At 45.5% G+C, this 23,536-nt stretch overlaps 1 protein-coding gene across 2 annotated transcripts in view; it reads left to right on the top strand.

Annotated features, from left to right (window-relative positions):
* Positions 1 to 656: 656 nt before the first annotated feature.
* The window catches only part of LOC129826483 (voltage-dependent anion-selective channel protein 2-like), a 37,466-nt gene continuing 14,586 nt past the window's right edge, over positions 657 to 23,536 (top strand). The window contains exons 1-7 of one of the 2 annotated variants that reach the window (XM_055887264.1): positions 729 to 819; positions 6,727 to 6,842; positions 10,603 to 10,674; positions 11,285 to 11,334; positions 13,049 to 13,201; positions 13,410 to 13,462; positions 13,641 to 13,868. In XM_055887264.1, coding sequence (XP_055743239.1) covers positions 6,731 to 6,842; positions 10,603 to 10,674; positions 11,285 to 11,334; positions 13,049 to 13,201; positions 13,410 to 13,462; positions 13,641 to 13,868 — 668 coding nt within the window. In that variant the 5' untranslated portion in view covers positions 729 to 819; positions 6,727 to 6,730. Of the gene's footprint in view, positions 820 to 6,726; positions 6,843 to 10,602; positions 10,675 to 11,284; positions 11,335 to 13,048; positions 13,202 to 13,409; positions 13,463 to 13,640; positions 13,869 to 23,536 lie in introns of both variants that reach the window. The other variant, XM_055887263.1, reaches the window with a different exon arrangement.

Genomic DNA, 23,536 nt, shown 5'->3' with positions numbered 1-23,536 from the left:
TTGCTTTAAATGTCAATGAAAGATCTATTACTTACATTTTTATGTGATTTTGGTCAGCTCACCCAAAAAGTTACATATTGTAGCTTTAAATTGTTTTTGGTTTATTTTGTTTATAAAGCGACTTTGAAATTCTACTTGGAATGAAAGCGTTAGCTCTATAAAATAAATACATTATTATTATTATTTTTCTTATCATTATTATTACTATTATTATAATACCTAGCTACCAAGAAGCCATTTCAGACTATGAGTCAAGTTATCTTAGCTGGTATGCCTGCTAAATTGGAAGACACATTCCTTTCAATCTTTTACCCAGATTTTAGCAAAGATGCAGAGACGCATATTTACTTTCTTTAAAAAATACAGCAGGATACAGACAGCTCAAGAAGTATGCTTAGATATGCTGAAAAATATGCATTTAATTATTTTTTTTTACATCGAATTAAGCATAATGATTATGGCCCTAGATAGCAGGAAAAGGCAGTTTTAGGTGTTTGAAAAGTGCTTAATTCTCCAACTTCCTGACTGTGGGCGGTCACCTCCCCAGCCATCCTCACGTAATTTGTTCCCCCTCAGATTTTTTGGGGGGGTGCATGACGCCCCTGTCTTCAGAAAATAAACAAGCTTTGGAAAATAGTTGGCTTGTTTCGTAGGCTACCTCTTTTTGCTCAATGACAATTACACAACGACCCCGCCCTCTTTGTCGTCCGATTGCGCCTGCTCAGTCCGCCCCTCTGTGCTTTCTCTTTCTCCTTCACTCTGCCCTATTGCGTGAGACCCAGACCGCTCTGAAACTCCGTGCATCGCCCTGCAAACAAGGTAGGGAATTCATAACACCAACAATATTTTAATCTCGGCTAGTGGAGTGATACTGAAATAATATTTTACTTATTTGATTGTTGTTTAGATGGCTCAAAGTGTGGAAGCGAGAGTATAGTGGAGTAGGCTACATGATAGTAGGGCTTCAGGACAGGGCAGGAGGCCTGACTGTCTGACAACTGCATAAGTCTCAGCACTTTTAGATATTCAGGAAATTACAACATTCGGACAAAGTAGACATCACTAGGCTATGTAGGTTAATTATAGGCTATAAATAAACGGATTAAATAGCTTATTGACGCTAACTAGTGAGCATTGCGCACGGTGTTTCACGTTTAGTGACAATTACAGTCTCAGAATTTCAGCAGAATATTAAATTGTAAATCAATTCAATAGTAGATTTTGTGAATTGTAATTTTTTCCCCAAGAGTATCTGGTTCTAGCACTATATATTTTTGCAAACATGAGTAATGCATTGAACTATGAACAATGGAGACCTAGGCTAGCCATCTTTCTATTCCAAAGGGCAATATATATGAGCCCATAAATTACGCCCTATAAAATCTAGTGTCAGTGTTTTTATAAAATGTTTTGTAAATTTGATTTCCCATTAACTGCATGGTTTGTGCCCCAGATACAAAGAGGGTTAGGTTTATCCTCGTGTTGGCACAATGCTCTTTACGCACGCTGGTTCTGATGTAACACGCAGCAATTAAATAATCCATGGACAGAAGGTCGGCCCACAACAGAAATGAAAGTGAATACGATTTGGAATTTCAAGTAGTTGTGAAAAAAAGGTAATCACAGTAAGTGTGGTTGTACGATTGCACAATAGGTGTTTTCCTATTTATAAACCTCTGACAGCCTCTTTGTCGCTCTCCGAAGTTCTGAAATCCAAATGCACCTATGGACAGCAAATAATGATCCAAGCCTTGCTTCTTTTTCGGTAGTGTCTGAAGCTGTAGGCCTAGTCCTTTTAATAAGCCTGAAGAGAGTAGGCCTATAGCCAGTGATAGTACGTTCAATGGTAAAAGAATGCTGTTAATCACAATCTAGGTTCCTTGGCTACCTATAGTGTTGAGCAGATTAATATATAGCTCCATGTACACAGGCTGAATATCAACCCCAATAGGAAAATGGCTGTCCTGAAATGCCTGGCAGGAATTCACATTTTGGTCATTTAGTAGATGCTCCAGAGCATCTTACAGGAGCATTTAGCGTTAAGTGTCTTGCTCAAGGGCACATCAGATTTTTCACCTAGTCAGCTCGGGGATTCTAACCAGTGACCTTTCTGCTGGGCTACCTGTTGAGTAGGCCATGTGGTAGCCACAGCTAACCCATGCACCAAATGCGCCACATTCAGGCTATAAATTCACTAGGTGTAGCCTAATTTGACTGCCTTCGACCTTATCTCACACGCACACACGAATAGTTCGCCTAATTTCAGTTCATGTGACAAAACAAGCAAGTGTAGAGAATCATTGTACCATCTAACCCGCTGTGAAATTAATTTTCAATAACCAAAAAGTATTTTCAACTGGTGTACAAAATGGAAAGTAAAAGATGCAAAAATGAAACTTAAGCATAGAAATATTTCACATAGAACAGATCTACCGCTTCATATACTTGCTTTCAATGAGAATTATAGATCTATAACTCACATTTCTATGTGAATTTGGTCAGGTCGCCCAAAAAAGTACATACTGCAGCTTTAAGCCATTTATAAGCAGACCTTAAGTAAAGCATCACCCTCGCCTGTCCCTAGTGTCACGAAGCGGCTCATAGCCCGTAACAGAGAGAGACAATAATAATAATATTTATTAACTGAAGTAACCTATATACAATAAACAATGGTGTGTGTGTAGTCAGTAATCAGTAGTGTAAGTGATTGGTTGCGTGCATAGATGTGATAATGAGGGGTGTTGAAATGTGCCCAAACAAACAAACAAAACAGCCACAAAAATGCCATAACCAAAATCCAACAGTGTGTCTGCATGGAGAGTCTCCTCAATGAATGGGGGAAAGGTGTGTCTCATTTCGCTGACGACCCTCCCAGCTCCGCCCACCAACATCCTAATAAGGAAAACAAGAGCAAAGAGAAAGAATATGGCAGACAGAGTGGGAGGGTCGTCACACTAGTCTGTCTTCATCACCAAAACAATGTCTCTGGGCTGGCATGATAATAACTTTTGCAGCTGACTGATATCCCCAACAGTGGTGCTTCTTTTGTTTGAATAGCATAAAGACCCAGGAATACAATGGTGAATACTGGCTGTCTGGTATCTACATTTCCCAGGATCCTACTGGATGTGTTATGTTCATCTAGTCATTTGGGCCAGCCATGTTGTTGTCTGAGTGTGCACATGTTTTCCTGTTCTGTGCACAGCTGATTTAGGAATGTCCTTGTGACCCCTGGAGCTCAGTGAACGTGTGTTTGACATTTGTTTGGGGGACAGGCTAGTGAAAGGGTCAGAGGAGGTTAGTGAGTGAGAGAGAGAGAGAAAGAGAGAGTGGGGGGGAGTGAGGAAGTCAAGAGAGAGGAAAGTAGGGGTTAATGTTGGTGATAGGAAAGAGTGTGTGTCTATGGTGGTGTGGGTTGAGTAGGAGTGACGAGGTGTGTGTGAGGTTAGGGTAGCAGGAGGTAGAGGGGTAAAGCACCCATTTCAAAATGGCATGGTCATATGAGGCATGGTGTCAAGTCCACCTGGGTTATTTATAGAACGGGGGTCAGGGGGAGAAGGGGAAGGGGGAAGGAGAGGGTGAGGAAGCTGGGAATAAGGGACTGAGTAAGGAGGAATGGAAGTGAGAAGGAGGGGTGTAACTGACAAAGACAGATCCCAAACCGTGCTGGGTATGCAGAATGCCCCCTTTCATAAAGTCCCTGAGCATAGACAACAGCACTGAGACAGACATAGAGGACAGGATTGCTCTCATCTAATCACTCACATTATGGAGTGAGGTGTGTGTGTGTGTGTGTGTGTGTGTGTGTGTGTGTGTGTGTGTGTGTGTGTGTGTGTGTGTGTGTGTGTGTGTGGGCGTGGGCGGGCGTGTGTGGGCGTGTGTGGGCGTGTGTGTGTGTGTGTGTGTGTGGGCGTGTGTGTGTGGGCGTGTGTGTGTGTGTGTGTGTGTGTGCGTGTGTGGGTAGTAGTGGGTGAGTGAGTCTAAATTCCCAGTGACACCAGGGTAAACATCCCCACGGAAACATATCATCCACCTCACCGCTGTGTCTCGAAAATCACCAGATGTTCTCGGTACCACAGTAAGGTGTGTGTATGTTACCAGATCATCAAATGTTGTCATAGGTGGTATGTGTTTGTCGTCTATACAGCCATGGGCCCTTTGGGTGATAAACATATCAGCAGTTCTCTACGGGCCATAGAGCACTGCTTTATCAGTGCTGAGGACACACCCTCTGGTTCAGTATTATAGGGTGTCCACCCACTCTGCTCAGAGTGGGTGAAAACGTGCTTTGGTGATGTCATTTAACTTCCTTATGTTATAAAATACATTTTACCAAGACAAATATGATTTCTCATTTTCTGAATCATTCAATGGGGTCTTTCTCTAACATATCATTTAAAGCTGCAATATGTAACTTTTTGGGCGACACGGCCAAATACACACAGAAATGTTAGTTAGATCTGCCATTTTCATTGAAAGCAAATTTAAGAAGCCGTATATATGTTCTAGGTGTGCTATTTCTATGCTTCCTTTGCTTAAGTTTTGTTTTTGTGTCTTTTACTTTTGGTTTTGTACACCAGCTTCAAACAGCTGAAAATACAATATTTTTGGTTTGCACAATATATTTCACAGTGGTTTAGATGGTACATTGATTCTCTACACTATACTTGCTTGTTTTGTCACAAACAGAAATTAGGTGAACTATTAACATAGGGAACATTTAACACTATATCCCAAAAGTTGGATTTCGTAACCTCATACATTCAATAATAAGCACTGAGGTCTGTTGACAGAGCGGTGCAGCTTTCTCGCTGAAACTTTCGAGGATTTGACATTTTGTGGACGTTGTCTTCCAAGTTGTTTCTGCTCATTGCTCCATTTTCACAGAAACATCTGTTTTTGTGAGAAGTCTTCCAAAATGATCAGGAACTTCCTATTAATATGAACAGTGTATACTAAAATATGAAAATACAACAAATCAATATCTATCTTACATCTGTATTGTTTTCTGTCCTCCGGATTTGAGAAGAAAGATGAGGAGTTCAATGGTAAACCTGTCAGGGGCCTTAATTCTTGCACAGCATCCAGTCTAAATGCTATTTTCCTGATTTTTGGCCACTTTTTTTCTCTGGCCTCCATTGATTGAGTCTCCCTAATCTTTACCACCCTACTAGGGTAAAAACACCAACACACAGAGTTACACATGGAAAAAACAAAATATACAGTCAATAACACAATAGAAAAAAAAGTTTATATACAGTGTGTGCAAATGAGGTAAGATAAGGTAAGGCAATAAATACGCCGTAGTGGCGGAATAATTACAATTTAGCAATTAAACACTGGAGTGATAGAGACTGGAGTGATAGATGTGCAGAAGCTGAATGTGCAAGTAGAGATACTGGGGTGCAAAGGAGCAAACAAATAAAAAATAAATAACAGTATGAGGATGAGGTCGTTGGATGGGCTATTTACAGATGGGCTATGTACAGGTGCAGTGATCTGTGAGCTGCTCTGACAGCTGGTGCTTAAAGTTAGTGAGGGAGATATGAGTCTCCAGCTTCAGTGATTTTTGCAATTCGTTCCAGTCATTGGCAGCAGAGAACTGGAAAGAAAGGCGGCCAAATAAGGAATTTGGTTTGGGGGTGACCAGTGAAATATACCTGCTCAAGCCTGTGCTACAGGTGTGTGCTGCTATGGTGACCAGTGAGCTGAGATAAGGTGGGGCTTTACCTAGCAAAGACTTATAGATGGCCTGGAGCCAGTGGGTTTGGCGACGAATATGAAGCGAGGGCCAGCCAACGAGAGCATACAGGTCGCAGTGGTGGGTAGTATATGGGGCTTTGGTGATAAAACGGATGGCACTGTGATAGACTGCATCCAATTTGCTGAGTAGAGTGTTGGAGGCTATTTTGTAAATGACATCGCCGAAGTCAAGGATCGGTAGGATAGTCAGTTTTACGAGGGTATGTTTGGCAGCATGAGTGAAGGATGCTTTGTTGCGAAATAGGAAGCCGATTCTAGATTTAATTTTGGATTGGAGATGCTTAATGTGAGTCTGGAAGGAGAGTTTACAGTCTAACCAGACACCTAGGTATTTGTAGATGTCCACATATTCTAAGTCAGAACCGTGCAGAGTAGTGATGCTGGACGGGCGGGCAGGTGCGGGCAGCGATCGGTTGAAGAGCATGCATTTAGTTTTACTTGCATTTAAGAGCAGTTGGAGGCCATGGAAGGAGAGTTGTATGGCATTGAAGCTCGTCTGGAGGTTAGTTAACACAGTGTCCAAAGAAGGGCCAGAAGTGGATCAGGTGGATCAGAGAATCACCAGCAGCAAGAGCGACATCATTGATGTATACATAATGTGTATACATAATGTGTAAACATAATATATATAATGTGTTCTGTCAAATGTGAAGAGCTCAGAGGAAAGTGACAGTGATAGTTTCATTGCATCAGAGGCTTTAGAGTCACTCACAGTGGTGCATTGACTGATGATAACCATGACAGTATAAGGCATGCAACTAAAAGACCGCTTCAGCTATCCTTTCCAAATCCACTACCAACAAAAGGTACAACTCAATATGAAAAACACAAAGATTTCCTGTTCAGTTAAGCCAAAGTAGACCAACCTCACAGTACACCCACCACTAGCATTGTTGGGAAAACAGTGAGAGATTGCATGCCTAAGTCTTCTGTCCTTCCTTGTGCTCTTCCCCACATCTGAAGAGTCATGTCAGACAAAGGAGGAGAGAAGGCGAGACTGGTGAGGAAGGAGGAAGCGAGTCCAGCATCACAGGCCATTCAGAACAAAGGAGCTCCCTGTGCACCATGTTGCCACAAGGGTGAGTGAGAGAGGTGGTGAGAGCAGGAGGTGGGGAGACAAAGATGTCATCAGGGTCCCCTGGACTGTCTCAATAGATTGATCAATCTATCATTCAGATGTTACGGATGTTTAGCACGTATTACAAACACAAGTGTCAGAGAGTACTTAAAGGGATACTTTGGGATTTTGGAAATTAGGCCTTTATCTACATCCCCAGAGTCAGATTAACTTCTGGATACCATATTTATATCTGTGTGCGGTTTGAAGGAAGTTGCTAACTATTGCTACCGCAATTGATAACTAGCTTTAGCACAATGACTGGAAGTCTATGCTGCCCTACCAAGCAAAAAGACAGTAACTGCTCAATTGGTTGAAAATGAGTTAATGTAATTTTTGCTACATTAAATACATGCTTAATCATGTTGACAAGTGTCCTGCCTCTATTGTATTGTGTTTTGGAGAAAATGGGGGTCATGTTAGTAGTAACTGCATAAAGTTACTGTTAAACCAGGGTAAAAAAAAAAAGGTTTTCTCAGTTCCACACTATGAGCAGTTACTGCCTTTTTGCTTGGTAGGGCAGATTGGGTATCTGTTAGCAGCCTCGTGAAACTACCTCTAACTTCCTTCATAATTGACACAAAGACATAAAAATGGTATCCACAATTTCATCTGACTCTGGGGAAGTAGATAAAGGGCCTCATTGTCAATATCCCGAAGTATCACTTTAAGAAACACTGAGCTTTTTCCCACTCCCTACATTCCTGGTCTCTATTCTTGCCCTGTCCTTTTCTCCATTGCTTCGCAACTATGGATGTGTGAGGACTTGATAGGTAACATGATACGTAACAAGCCACTAATCTGAAAGGGCATATATTCAAGTGGTCATTGAGGAAAATAAACCATGAAAGGAGACAAGGATAGGAAGGTATTAGGAGTGTTGGGACAGCGCCTAGTCACCATCAAGAGCAGAAAGATACACACACTGCCAGCAAAGTTACCACACACACACCCACACACCCACACACCCACACACACACACACACACACACACACACACACACACACACACACACACACACACACACACACACACACACACACACACACACACACACACACACACACACACACACACACACACACACACACACACACACACCGGTCCTATATCAAAGCAGAGACACAGGGGACCCTGGTGACATTATAAAAGCTAGCATAGTGCAGTTGTGTGCAGTGGGGATAGTTGATGAACCGGCCAAACTCTGACTTAGGCTTACTGTCGTTCAATAGCGCATAGTGGCATACTAGCGCGAGTGCTGTGACGTATACTGTGATTGCTATATGGCATACATCTTCTTCCACATCTTCTTAAGCTAACAGCTTCAACGCAGGCAGCTAACTACTAACAGCGCTGACTTAGGCAATAAAGTGGCAGGCTTTTAAAGGCACAGTTCACCCCAAAATCAAACAGACTTTGATTTAGGGCAAACTATTCCTTTAATCTTAAGGTGGCTCAAATCAGGCTGTGCCATGTGGTTTCCTATTTAGAGAGATGTTTACCTGGTATACCAGAGGTCAAAAGACAAGCAGTCCCTCCCTCGTAAGAGTCAATCCCATTAAGTTAAACCGTGCTAGCTAGCGGTTTGCTAATAGACTGATGCCGTGAATAAATGGAGTTAAATCAATTGGCTGGGCAAGAATGGGGATGTGGGGGGGAGTGAAAAGCAATATATCACAGGCCCAGTAGACCAGATCAGGGCTACTGTAGCTGGCCCGGCCGTCAGTACTTGACAGTACATTGATTTTACAAAGCACACCTTTATAAAAGAGAATAAGATTCCCAAATTTAGCTCAGTACCAAGGCTCCAACACAACTTTGGAAACTACTTTAGTATGAAGCAATGAATTTATACTAATGTGAATATTATTTAGGACACAGTCAAGGATTGTTTGAGCACCTTACCAAGAGGAAGGCATTAGTGGGCCTGTAGATCCACTAGTTAGTAGACACTGTGTGGTGTATGTTGAAACCTTTCTAGAGCAGCGTGTGGTGTGTGTGACTGTGAATGCATAGATAGATGCTGTGTGGACGCTGTGTCTAGTGCTAGATGCTGTGTGGACTCTGTGTGTAGGCCTAGATGCTGTGTGGACACTGTGTGTAGGCTTAGATACTGTGTGGACACTGTGTGTAGGCCTAGATACTGTGTGGACACTGTGTATAGACCTAGATACTGTGTGAACACTGTGTATAGGCCTAGATGCTGTGTGGACACTGTGTATAGGCCTAGATACTGTGTGAACACTGTGTATAGGCCTAGATGCTGTGTGGACACTGTAGGCTTAGATGCTGTGTGGACACTGTAGGCCTAGATGCTTTGTGGACACTGTGTAGGCCTAGATGCTGTGTGGACACTGTAGGCTTAGATGCTGTGTGGACACTGTGTAGGCCTAGATGCTTTGTGGACACTGTGTAGGCCCAGATGCTGTGTGGACACTGTGTAGGCTTAGATGCTGTGTGTAGTTCTAGATACTGTGTTGACACTGTGTGTAGGCCTAGATGCTGTGTGTAGTTCTAGATACTGTGTTGACACTGTGTGTAGGCCTAGATGCTGTGGGTAGTTCTAGATACTGTGTTGACACTGTGTGTAGGCCTAGATGCTGTGTGTAGTTCTCGATACTGTGTTGACACTGTGTGTAGGCCTAGATGCTGTGTGTAGTTCTAGATACTGTGTTGACACTGTGTGTAGGCCTAGATGCTGTGTGTAGTTCTAGATACTGTGTTGACACTGTGTGTAGGCCTAGATGCTGTGTGTAGTTCTAGATACTGTGTTGACACTGTGTGTAGGCCTAGATGCTGTGTGTAGTTCTAGATACTGTGTGGACACTGTGTGTAGGCCTAGATGCTGTGTTGACATTGTGTGTAGGCCTAGATGCTGTGTGTAGTTCTAGATACTGTGTTGACACTGTGTGTAGGCCCAGATGCTGTGTGTAGTTCTAGATACTGTGTTGACACTGTGTGTAGGCCTAGATACTGTGTGTAGTTCTAGATACTGTGTTGACACTGTGTGTAGGCCTAGATGCTGTGTGTAGTTCTAGATACTGTGTTGACACTGTGTGTAGGCCTAGATGCTGTGTGTAGTTCTAGATACTGTGTTGACACTGTGTGTAGGCCTAGATGCTGTGTGTAGTTCTAGATACTGTGTTGACACTGTGTGTAGGCCTAGATGCTGTGTGTAGTTCTAGATACTGTGTTGACACTGTGTGTAGGCCCAGATGCTGTGTGTAGTTCTAGATACTGTGTTGACACTGTGTGTAGGCCTAGATACTGTGTGTAGTTCTAGATACTGTGTTGACACTGTGTGTAGGCCTAGATGCTGTGTGTAGTTCTAGATACTGTGTTGACACTGTGTGTAGGCCTAGATGCTGTGTGTAGTTCTAGATACTGTGTTGACACTGTGTGTAGGCCTAGATGCTGTGTGTAGTTCTAGATACTGTGTTGACACTGTGTGTAGGCCTAGATGCTGTGTGTAGTTTTAGATGCTGTGTGGACACTGTGTGTAGGCCTAGATGCTGTGTGTGTTTGTTTCAGTTCAAAGCCACACAGCTGTGTTCTGTGTGAAGTTATAGGTAGGTGCTGTGTTGGAACTTTTCTGCGTAGAAGTGTGATGTGTGCTGGAGTGGGCGCTCCGTTTGATCAGCCTTTTGCCTCCTGTGAGTTAAAGAAGTGATGTTGTAGTATCAGAGATGCACCACCCTAACCTGTCCATCTCTCTCCACAGTCGCCATGGCGGTTCCTCCTGCATACTCGGACCTGGGAAAAGCCGCCAAAGACATCTTCGGCAAGGGCTATGGTGAGTCATCAAATCACCCCCTCCACCACCACACACAAGGAGAAAGGGGGGAGACACCTGCATATTTCATGTGTCTGTACGCTCTTAGGATAACTCTAACATCTGTCTCTCGTTCTCTCTCTTTCTCTCACCCTCTGAAACCATAAACCTCAGCTGGTCATACAGGACTGTGTGACCTCTAGCCTTTGATTTACAACCGTCAGGGGATGGGGGCTGGGACTCTGTGTGTGTGTTTAGACGAGTTTCATCCTCAGTCATAATGAGTTAAACAGTGCCTCGTCATCTTTCTTTCTGACACTCAGATCAACTTTTCTGCAAATGTTCTTGTTTCACAACTGTGAAGCTTGGATGACCCTCATTGAAAACAGTCATGTAAATGATGTATACAACAACGAAGGTCCAAATGTGGTTTGCTCCTCTGTTTTGAATATATGTATGTGATACAATATAAAGATACAATATATGTATGTGATGTATGTCATTTAGCAGATGCTTTTTTATCCAAAGTGACTTTAATCCTGGTGTTGTAAGTGCCTTGCTCTACTAACTGAGCCATACAGGACCATGAATAGAGACATAATTTTTCTCTTCCCCCTCATTTTCTCTCTAGGCTTTGGAATCGTGAAACTGGACCTAAAGACAAAGGCCCAGAGTGGAGTTGTAAGTACAACCTCTCTCTCTCTCTCTCTCTCTCTCTCTCTCTCTCTCTCATATTTTAGGAGGGTAATTATTACATTTTGGCTTCACTCGATCCGAGTGACCCATTCATTTGTGTGTTTGCATGTGTGTGCGTGTACTCTGGCCCTATAAGCCTCATGTCTAGGCCCTAGCGCCTCAGGGCTGAGCAGGACAATCAAAATGGCTGACTCACTGTCTGTCTGCTGGTGGTGTTTGTGTGTGTCTATCGGAGAGTCTGGCAGACTGTTTAACTCAGCTTGGTACATTACTGTCTATCTGACTAGAATCTCCTTACACATTAGAACAAAATGGATCCCGCTCACAGCATTGCTGTTCCCTGAAACTGTCAGTTGTCCTCTCTTAAAAGTGTTAGGGGTAGCATTGCTCTGTGCAGAATTATTTAGGTTGGTGTGTGTCATTATCTTCATCTAATTCTCACCTGTACACATGTTGGATATGTATCTTTCCAGTTTGGATAACTAATCTAACTCTCCCTCTGACTAAATTCAATCACCAAGAAGACTTCATGAAATACACTTTACTTGGACTTCTCAGAAAACTCAACCTTATCTTGTAAAATTAGAGATTGTACAGCTCTGATTCACAGTTCAAACACATTGGTGCAGTGTTGGTGTCTCTGGTATACAATATGTAAATGGGCATCTTATCTTCTTTCTGAAAGAGTGGAACAGTGATTGAGTGTGAATACCTGTGTGTTTCTGACTTAACTCTCTGCCTCTCTATCCCTTTGCCTTTTTTGTGCTTCCTCTCTGGACTTCCATTGTCAGATGGTAAGGGTCTGTGTGTGTGTGGTGTGTGTGTGTGTGTGTGTGTGTGTGTGTGTTTTTGTGTGTGTGTGTGATTGTGTGGAGCAGGCTTTTGCTCCCTGCAGGCTTTCTTGCAGCAGTGTCCCAGCTGATTGATACCATTCCCCCTATACTGCTAAAACTATAACATCATTAACTCCTCTCCATAGACACACACACCTTTAGAGTGGTCTAAGTGTCCAGGTTACTGCTCTATAGGTTACTGGTTACTGCTTTATAGGTTACTGGTTACTGGTCAGCCAGTGACTAGATGACTGTCTTGACCAACAAACAGGGTCTCTTCCCTCAGCTCACAGCCTTCTCCTAGCATCCTTTCCCCACTCACCTCTCCATGGATTCCCCCAGTGTCTAACACAGTGGTCATCAACACTAGATTTGGTTCCAGCTCAGCACTAACACATCCGATTCAACTACTAAAGGTCTAGAGGATTAGTTGATTAGTTAAAGGAGGTGTGCTGGTTGGAACAAAAGCCTGGACACTGTCCAGGACCAATGTTGGTGATCACTGCTTCAGGGTATCTACCACTACTCAAAATAGTAGCTACTGGCTATAACCAGTCATGCAAACCTGAGAGGAATTGCTTGGCAGAGATGTGGAAGTGGTGCTCATCTCTTTAGTTTTTCTCTCGCTGTTTCTCTCTCTTTATATATATATCTCTTTCTCTCCCTTTCTCTCTTCAGTGAGGAGTGTGCTAAGCTCTCGTTCAGACTACTCTTCTGTATCAGTTCCCCTTCTCTTTTCTCTCCCTTGATCCAATTTCTTCTGCTGTGCTCTCTTACTTTTCTGCTATTAACCATCCCTCATTTCCCCTCTCCTTCTCCAACCCCCCTGCCTTCTCTCTCTCCGCCCCTCTCCTTCCTTCTCTCAGGAATTTTCAACCTCAGGCTCCAGTAACACAGACACAGGGAAGGCAGCAGGTAACCTGGAGACCAAGTACAAGGTGAAGGAGCTGGGCCTGAGCTTCACCCAGAAATGGAACACAGACAACACCCTGACCACAGAGGTCTCCATGGAGGACCAGGTGAGTTTGAAACCAGTTTAGCCTAAAACCAGGTTACATTACACTTAACCATCCCCTGACAGCACTTGATATTGACTCATTCAATGAAAACGGGTGTTTATACGCAACGTTTGAAAGTCAGTACTATTATTAACCATATTGTTCATATTGTTTTGTGTCTTCTGTTCCACGATATGTGATATACCTCCTCTATCCTGTATGTCTGTAGCTGGCTAAGGGCTTGAAGCTGGCCCTGGACACGTCGTTTGTGCCCAACACTGGGTAAGCTGATCACTCACTGATCAATCTTTACCTCCCCGCCTAATCTTTAGTAGTGTACATGAACATGAAGGATTTTGAAATAATCACAGCACCAGTATAGACGTAATACGGCCCATAATGTCACATGAAGCCTGACACCCTCTCTACTTTTATCTGGCGCCTTCCTCTCTGTCTGCAGTAAGAAGAGTGCCAAGCTGAGGACTGGCTACAAACGCGACTTCATCAACTTGGGCTGTGACCTGGACTTTGACATGGCCAGCCCCACGGTCCACGCTGCTGCTGTGCTGGGCTACGAGGGCTGGCTGGCCGGGTACCAGATGGCCTTCGACACAGCCAAGTCTAAACTGGCCCAGAACAACTTTGCCTTGGGATACAAGACTGGGGACTTCCAGCTCCACACCAACGTGTGAGTACCACAACTCCTAACCCTAACCTTCATTTCTACCCATAACCACTACCCCTGAGCCTAACCACTATCCCCAACCCTGACTATAACCTAACCACTATCCCTAACCCTGACCCTAACTACTACCCCTAACCACTATCCCAAACCCTGACCCTAACTACTACCCCTAACCACTACGCCTGACTCTAACTACTACCCCTAACCACTACACCTGACTCTAACTACTACCCCTAACCACTACGCCTGACTCTAACTACTAACCCTAACCACTATCCCCAACCCTGACTCTAACTACTACCCCTAACCACTACGCCTGACTCTAACTACTAACCCTAACCACTACGCCTGACTCTAACTACTACCCCTAACCACTATCCCCAACCCTGACCCTAACTACTAACCCTAACCACTACGCCTGACTCTAACTACTACCCCTAACCACTACACCTGACTCTAACTACTACCCCTAACCACTACACCTGACCCTAACTACTACCTCTAACTACTAAGCCTTACCCTAACTGCTACTCCTAACCACTACACCTGACCCTAACTACTACCCCTAACCACTACACCTGACTCTAACTACTACCCCTAACCACTACGCCAGACTCTAACTACTACCCCTAACCACTACACCTGACCCTAACTACTACCCCTAACCACTACACCTGACCCTAACTACTACCCCTAACCACTACACCTGACCCTAACTACTACCCCTAACCACTACGCCTGACTCTAACCACTACCCCGAACCACTACACCTGACCCTAACTATTACCCCTAACCACTATCCCCAACCCTGACCTTAACTACTACCCCTAACCACTACGCCTGACTCTAACTACTACCCCTAACCACTACACCTGACCCTAACTACTACCCCTAACCACTACGTCTGACTCTAACTACTACCCCTAACCACTACACCTGACTCTAACTACTACCCCTAACCACTACACCTGACCCTAACTACTACCCTTAACCACTACACCTGACTCTAACTACTACCCCTAACCACTACGCCTGACTCTAACTACTACCCCTAACCACTACACCTGACCCTAACTACTACCCCTAACCACTACGCCTGACCCTAACCACTACGCCTGACTCTAACTACTACCCCTAACCACTATCCCCAACCCTGACCCTAACTACTAACCCTAACCACTACGCCTGACTCTAACTACTACCCCTAACCACTACACTTGACCCTAACTATTACCCTTAACCACTATCCCCAAACCTGACTCTAACTACTACCCCTAACCACTACGCCTGACTCTAACTACTAACCCTAACCACTACACCTGACTCTAACTACTACCCCTAACCACTATCCCCAACCCTGAATCTAACTACTACCCCTAACCACTACTCCTGACCCTAAATACTACCCCTAACCACTACACCTGACCCTAACTACTACCCCTAACCACTATACCCAACCCTGACTCTAACTACTACCCCTAACCACTACACCTGACTCTAACTACTACCCCTAACCACTACACTTGACCCTAACTATTACCCCTAACCACTACACTTGACCCTAACTATTACCCCTAACCACTATACCCAACCCTGACTCTAACTACTACCCCTAACCACTACGCCCGACTCTAACTACTAACCCTAACCACTACACCTGACTCTAACTACTACCCCTAACCACTATCCCCAACCCTGACTCTAACTACTACCCCTAACCACTACTCCTGACCCTAAATACTACCCCTAACCACTACACCTGACCCTAACTACTACCCCTAACCACTATACCCAACCCTGACTCTAACTACTACCCCTAACCACTACACCTGACTCTAACTACTACCCCTAACCACTACACCTGACTCTAACTACTACCCCTAACCACTACACCTGACCCTAACTACTACCCCTAACCACTACACCCAACCCTGACTCTAACTACTACCGCTAACCACTACACTTGACCCTAACTATTACCCTTAACCACTATCCCCAAACCTGACCCTAACTACTAACCCTAACCACTACGCCTGACTCTAACTACTACCCCTAACCACTACACTTGACCCTAACTATTACCCCTAACCACTATACCCAACCCTGACTCTAACTACTACCCCTAACCACTACGCCCGACTCTAACTACTAACCCTAACCACTACACCTGACTCTAACTACTACCCCTAACCACTATCCCCAACCCTGACTCTAACTACTACCCCTAACCACTACTCCTGACCCTAAATACTACCCCTAACCACTACACCTGACCCTAACTACTACCCCTAACCGCTATACCCAACCCTGACTCTAACTACTACCCCTAACCACTACACCTGACTCTAACTACTACCCCTAACCACTACACCTGACTCTAACTACTACCCCTAACCACTACACCTGACCCTAACTACTACCCCTAACCACTACACCTGACTCTAACTACTACCCCTAACCACTACACCTGACCCTAACTACTACCCCTAACCACTACACCTGACCCTAACTACTACCCCTAACCACTACACCTGACTCTAACTACTACCTCTAACTACTACGCCTTACCCTAACTGCTACTCCTAACCACTACACCTGACCCTAACTACTACCCCTAACCACTACGCCTGACTCTAACTACTACCCCTAACCACTACACCTGACCCTAACTATTACCCCTAACCACTATCCCCAACCCTGACCTTAACTACTACCCCTAACCACTACACCTGACTCTAACTACTACCCCTAACCACTACACCTGACCCTAACTACTACCCCTAACCACTACACCTGACTCTAACTACTTCCCCTAACTACTTCCCCTAACCACTACGCCTGACTCTAACTACTACCCCTAACCACTACACCTGACCCTAACTACTACCCCTAACCACTACACCTGACTCTAACTACTAACCCTAACCACTACGCCTGACTCTAACTACTACCCCTAACCACTATCCCCAACCCTGACCCTAACTACTACCCCTAACCACTACACCTGACTCTAACTACTACCCCTAACCACTACACTTGACCCTAACTATTACCCCTAACCACTATACCCAACCCTGACTCTAACTACTACCCCTAACCACTACGTCTGACCCTAACTACTACCTCTAACTACTACGCCTTACCCTAACTGCTACCCCTAACCACTACACCTGACCCTAACTACTACCCCTAACCACTACGTCTGACTCTAACTACTACCCCTAACCACTACGCCAGACTCTAACTACTACCCCTAACCACTACACCTGACCCTAACTACTACCCCTAACCACTACACCTGACCCTAACTACTACCCCTAACCACTACACCTGACCCTAACTACTACCCCTAACCACTACGCCTGACTCTAACTACTACCCCTAACCACTACACCTGACCCTAACTATTACCCCTAACCACTATCCCCAACCCTGACCTTAACTACTACCCCTAACCACTACGCCTGACTCTAACTACTACCCCTAACCACTACACCTGACTCTAACTACTACCCCCAACCACTACGCCTGACTCTAACTACTACCCCTAACCACTACACCTGACCCTAACTACTACCCCTAACCACTACGCCTGACCCTAACCACTACCCCTAACCACTACGCCTGACCCTAACCACTACGCCTGACCCTAACTACTACCCCTAACCACTACGCCTGACCCTAACTACTACCCCTAACCACTATGCCTGACCCTAACTACTACCCCTAACCACTACACCTGACCCTAACTACTACCCCTAACCACTACACTTGACCCTAACTATTACCCCTAATCACTACACCTGACCCTAACTACTACCCCTAACCACTACACCTGACCCTAACTACTACCCCTAACCACTACGCCTGACCCTAACTACTACCCCTAACCACTACGTCTGACCCTAACTACTACCCCTAACCACTACACTTGACCCTAACTATTACCCCTAACCACTACACCTGGCCCTAACTACTACCCCTAACCACTACACCTGACCCTAACTACTACCCCTAACCACTACGCCTGACTCTAACTACTACCCCTAACCACTACACCTGACCCTAACCACTACGCCTGACCCTAACCACTACGCCTGACCCTAACTACTACCCCTAACCACTACGCCTGACCCTAACTACTACCCCTAACCACTACGCCTGACCCTAACTACTACCCCTAACCACTACGCCTGACCCTAACTACTACCCCTAACCACTACGCCTGACCCTAACTACTACCCCTAACCACTACACCTGACCCTAACTACTACCCCTAACCACTATCCCCAACCCTGACTATAACCTAACCACTATCCCCAACCTTGACCCTAACTACTACCCCTAACCACCATCCCAACCCTGACCCTAACTACTACTCCTAACCACTGCCCCTGACCCTAACTATTACCCATAACTACTATCCCCAACCCTGACTCTAACTACTACCCCTAACCACTACTCCTGACCCTAAATACTACCCCTAACCACTACTCCTGACCCTAAATACTACCCCTAACCACTACTCCTGACCCTAAATACTACCCCTAACCACTACACCTGACCCTAACTACTACCCCTAACCACTACACCTGACCCTAACTACTACCCCTAACCACTACTCCTGACCCTAAATACTACCCCTAACCACTACACCTGACCCTAACTACTACCCCTAACCACTATACCCAACCCTGACTCTAACTACTACCCCTAACCACTACACCTGACTCTAACTACTACCCCTAACCACTACACCTGACTCTAACTACTACCCCTAACCACTACACCTGACCCTAACTACTACCCCTAACCACTACACCTGACTCTAACTACTACCCCTAACCACTACACATGACCCTAACTACTACCCCTAACCACTACACCCAACCCTGACTCTAACTACTACCGCTAACCACTACACTTAACCCTAACTATTACCCTTAACCACTATCCCCAAACCTGACCCTAACTACTAACCCTAACCACTACGCCTGACTCTAACTACTACCCCTAACCACTACACTTGACCCTAACTATTACCCCTAACCACTATACCCAACCCTGACTCTAACTACTACCCCTAACCACTACGCCTGACTCTAACTACTAACCCTAACCACTACACCTGACTCTAACTACTACCCCTAACCACTATCCCCAACCCTGACTCTAACTACTACCCCTAACCACTACTCCTGACCCTAAATACTACCCCTAACCACTACACCTGACCCTAACTACTACCCCTAACCACTATACCCAACCCTGACTCTAACTACAACCCCTAACCACTACACCTGACTCTAACTACTACCCCTAACCACTACACCTGACTCTAACTACTACCCCTAACCACTACACCTGACCCTAACTACTACCCCTAACCACTACACCTGACTCTAACTACTACCCCTAACCACTACACCTGACCCTAACTGCTACTCCTAACCACTACACCTGACCCTAACTACTACCCCTAACCACTACGCCTGACTCTAACTACTACCCCTAACCACTACACCTGACCCTAACTATTACCCCTAACCACTATCCCCAACCCTGACCTTAACTACTACCCCTAACCACTACACCTGACTCTAACTACTACCCCTAACCACTACACCTGACCCTAACTACTACCCCTAACCACTACACCTGACTCTAACTACTACCCCTAACCACTACGCCTGACTCTAACTACTACCCCTAACCACTACACCTGACCCTAACTACTACCCCTAACCACTACACCTGACTCTAACTACTAACCCTAACCACTACGCCTGACTCTAACTACTACCCCTAACCACTATCCCCAACCCTGACCCTAACTACTACCCCTAACCACTACACCTGACTCTAACTACTACCCCTAACCACTACACTTGACCCTAACTATTACCCCTAACCACTATACCCAACCCTGACTCTAACTACTACCCCTAACCACTACGTCTGACTCTAACTACTACCCCTAACCACTACACCTGACTCTAACTACTACCCCTAACCACTACACCTGACCCTAACTACTACCTCTAACTACTACGCCTTACCCTAACTGCTACCCCTAACCACTACACCTGACCCTAACTACTACCCCTAACCACTACGTCTGACTCTAACTACTACCCCTAACCACTACGCCAGACTCTAACTACTACCCCTAACCACTACACCTGACCCTAACTACTACCCCTAACCACTACACCTGACCCTAACTACTACCCCTAACCACTACACCTGACCCTAACTACTACCCCTAACCACTACGCCTGACTCTAACTACTACCCCTAACCACTACACCTGACCCTAACTATTACCCCTAACCACTATCCCCAACCCTGACCTTAACTACTACCCCTAACCACTACGCCTGACTCTAACTACTACCCCTAACCACTACACCTGACTCTAACTACTACCCCCAACCACTACGCCTGACTCTAACTACTACCCCTAACCACTACACCTGACCCTAACTACTACCCCTAACCACTACGCCTGACCCTAACCACTACGCCTGACTCTAACTACTACCCCTAACCACTATCCCCAACCCTGACCCTAACTACTAACCCTAACCACTACGCCTGACTCTAACTACTACCCCTAACCACTACACTTGACCCTAACTATTACCCCTAACCACTATACCCAACCCTGACTCTAACTACTAACCCTAACCACTACGCCTGACTCTAACTACTACCCCTAACCACTACACCTGACCCTAACTATTACCCCTAACCACTTTCCCCAACCCTGACCTTAACTACTACCCCTAACCACTACACCTGACCCTAACTACCCCCCCTAACCACTACGTCTAACCCTAACTACTACCCCTAACCACTACACCTGACCCTAACTATTACCCCAAACCACTACGTCTGACCCTAACTACTACCCCTAACCACTACACCTGACCCTAACTACTACCCCTAACCACTACACCTGACCCTAACTATTACCCCTAACCACTACGTCTGACCCTAACCACTACGCCTGACTCTAACTACTACCCCTAACCACTACGCCTGACCCTAACTACTACCCCTAACCACTATCCCCAACCCTGACTATAACCTAACCACTATCCCCAACCCTGACCCTAACTACTACCCCTAACCACTATCCCCAACCCTGACTATAACCTAACCACTATCCCCAACCTTGACCCTAACTACTACCCCTAACCACTATCCCCAACCCTGACCCTAACTACTACCCCTAACCACTATCTCCAACCCTGACTATAACCTAACCACTATCCCTAACCCTGACCCTAACTACTACCCCTAACCACTATACCCAACCCTGACTATAACCTAACCACTATCCCCAACCTTGACCCTAACTATTACCCCTAACCACTACGCTTGACCCTAACTATTACCCCTAACCACTATCCCCAACCCTGACCCTAACTACTACCCCTAACCACTACACCTGACCCTAACTACAACCCCTAACCACTACACCTGACCCTAACTACTACCCCTAACCACTACACCTGACTCTAACTACTACCTCTAACTACTACGCCTTACCCTAACTACTACTCCTAACCACTACACCTGACCCTAACTACTACCCCTAACAACTACACCTGACTCTAAATACTACCCCTAACCACTACACCTGACCCTAACTACTACCCCTAACCACTACGTCTGACTCTAACTACTACCCCTAACCACTACACCTGACTCTAACTACTACCCCTAACCACTACACCTGACCCTAACTACTACCCCTAACCACTACACCTGACTCTAACTACTACCCCTAACCACTACGCCTGACTCTAACTACTACCCCTAACCACTACACCTGACCCTAACTACTACCCCTAACCACTACGCCTGACCCTAACCACTACGCCTGACTCTAACTACTACCCCTAACCACTATCCCCAACCCTGACCCTAACTACTAACCCTAACCACTACGCTTGACTCTAACTACTACCCTTAACCACTACACTTGACCCTAACTATTACCCCTAACCACTACACCTGACCCTGACTCTAACTACTACCCCTAACCACTACACTTGACCCTAACTATTACCCTTAACCACTATCCCCAACCCTGACCCTAACTACTAACCCTAACCACTACGCCTGACTCTAACTACTACCCCTAACCACTACACTTGACCCTAACTATAACCCTTAACCACTATCCCCAACCCTGACCCTAACTACTAACCCTAACCACTACGCCTGACTCTAACTACTACCCCTAACCACTACACTTGACCCTAACTATTACCCCTAACCACTATACCCAACCCTGACTCTAACTACTACCCCTAACCACTACGCCTGACTCTAACTACTAACCCTAACCACTACGCCTGACTCTAACTACTACCCCTAACCACTATACCCAACCCTGACTCTAACTACTACCCCTAACCACTACGTCTGACTCTAACTACTACCCCTAACCACTAAACCTGACTCTAACTACTACCCCTAACCACTACACCTGACCCTAACTACTACCCCTAACCACTACACCTGACCCTAACTACTACCCCTAACCACTACACCTGACTCTAACTACTACCTCTAACTACTACGCCTTACCCTAACTGCTACTCCTAACCACTACACCTGACCCTAACTACTACCCCTAACCACTACGTCTGACTCTAACTACTACCCCTAACCACTACGCCAGACTCTAACTACTACCCCTAACCACTACACCTGACCCTAACTACTACCCCTAACCACTACACCTGACCCTAACTACTACCCCTAACCACTACACCTGACCCTAACTACTACCCCTAAGCACTACGCCTGACTCTAACTACTACCCCTAACCACTACACCTGACCCTAACTATTACCCCTAACCACTATCCCCAACCCTGACCTTAACTACTACCCCTAACCACCATACCTGACCCTAACTACTACCCCTAACCACTACGTCTGACTCTAACTACTACCCATAACCACTACGCCTGACTCTAACTACTACCCCTAACCACTACACCTGACCCTAACTACTACCCCTAACCACTACGCCTGACCCTAACCACTACCCCTGACTCTAACTACTACCCCTAACCACTACACCTGACCTTAACTACTACCCCTAACCACTACACCTGACCCTAACTACTACCCCTAACCACTACACCTGACCCTAACTACTACCCCTAACCACTACACCTGACTCTAACTACTACCCCTAACCACTACGCCTGACTCTAACTACTACCCCTAACCACTACGCCTGACCCTAACCACTACGCCTGACTCTAACTACTACCCCTAACCACTATCCCCAACCCTGACCCTAACTACTAACCCTAACCACTACGCCTGACTCTAACTACTACCCCTAACCACTACACTTGACCCTAACTATTACCCCTAACCACTATAACCAACCCTGACTCTAACTACTACCCCTAACCACTACACTTGACCCTAACTATTACCCTTAACCACTATCCCCAACCCTGACCCTAACTACTAACCCTAACCACTACGCCTGACTCTGACTACTACCCCTAACCACTACACTTGACCCTAACTATTACCCCTAACCACTATACCCAACCCTGACTCTAACTACTACCCCTAACCACTACGCCTGACTCTAACTACTAACCCTAACCACTACGCCTGACTCTAACT

Source organism: Salvelinus fontinalis, chromosome 28 (genome assembly GCF_029448725.1).
Source record: "Salvelinus fontinalis isolate EN_2023a chromosome 28, ASM2944872v1, whole genome shotgun sequence".
Lineage (NCBI taxonomy): Eukaryota > Metazoa > Chordata > Actinopteri > Salmoniformes > Salmonidae > Salvelinus > Salvelinus fontinalis.
Note: the sequence above shows the minus strand (reverse complement) of the source record. Positions and strands in the feature narration are given on the sequence as shown.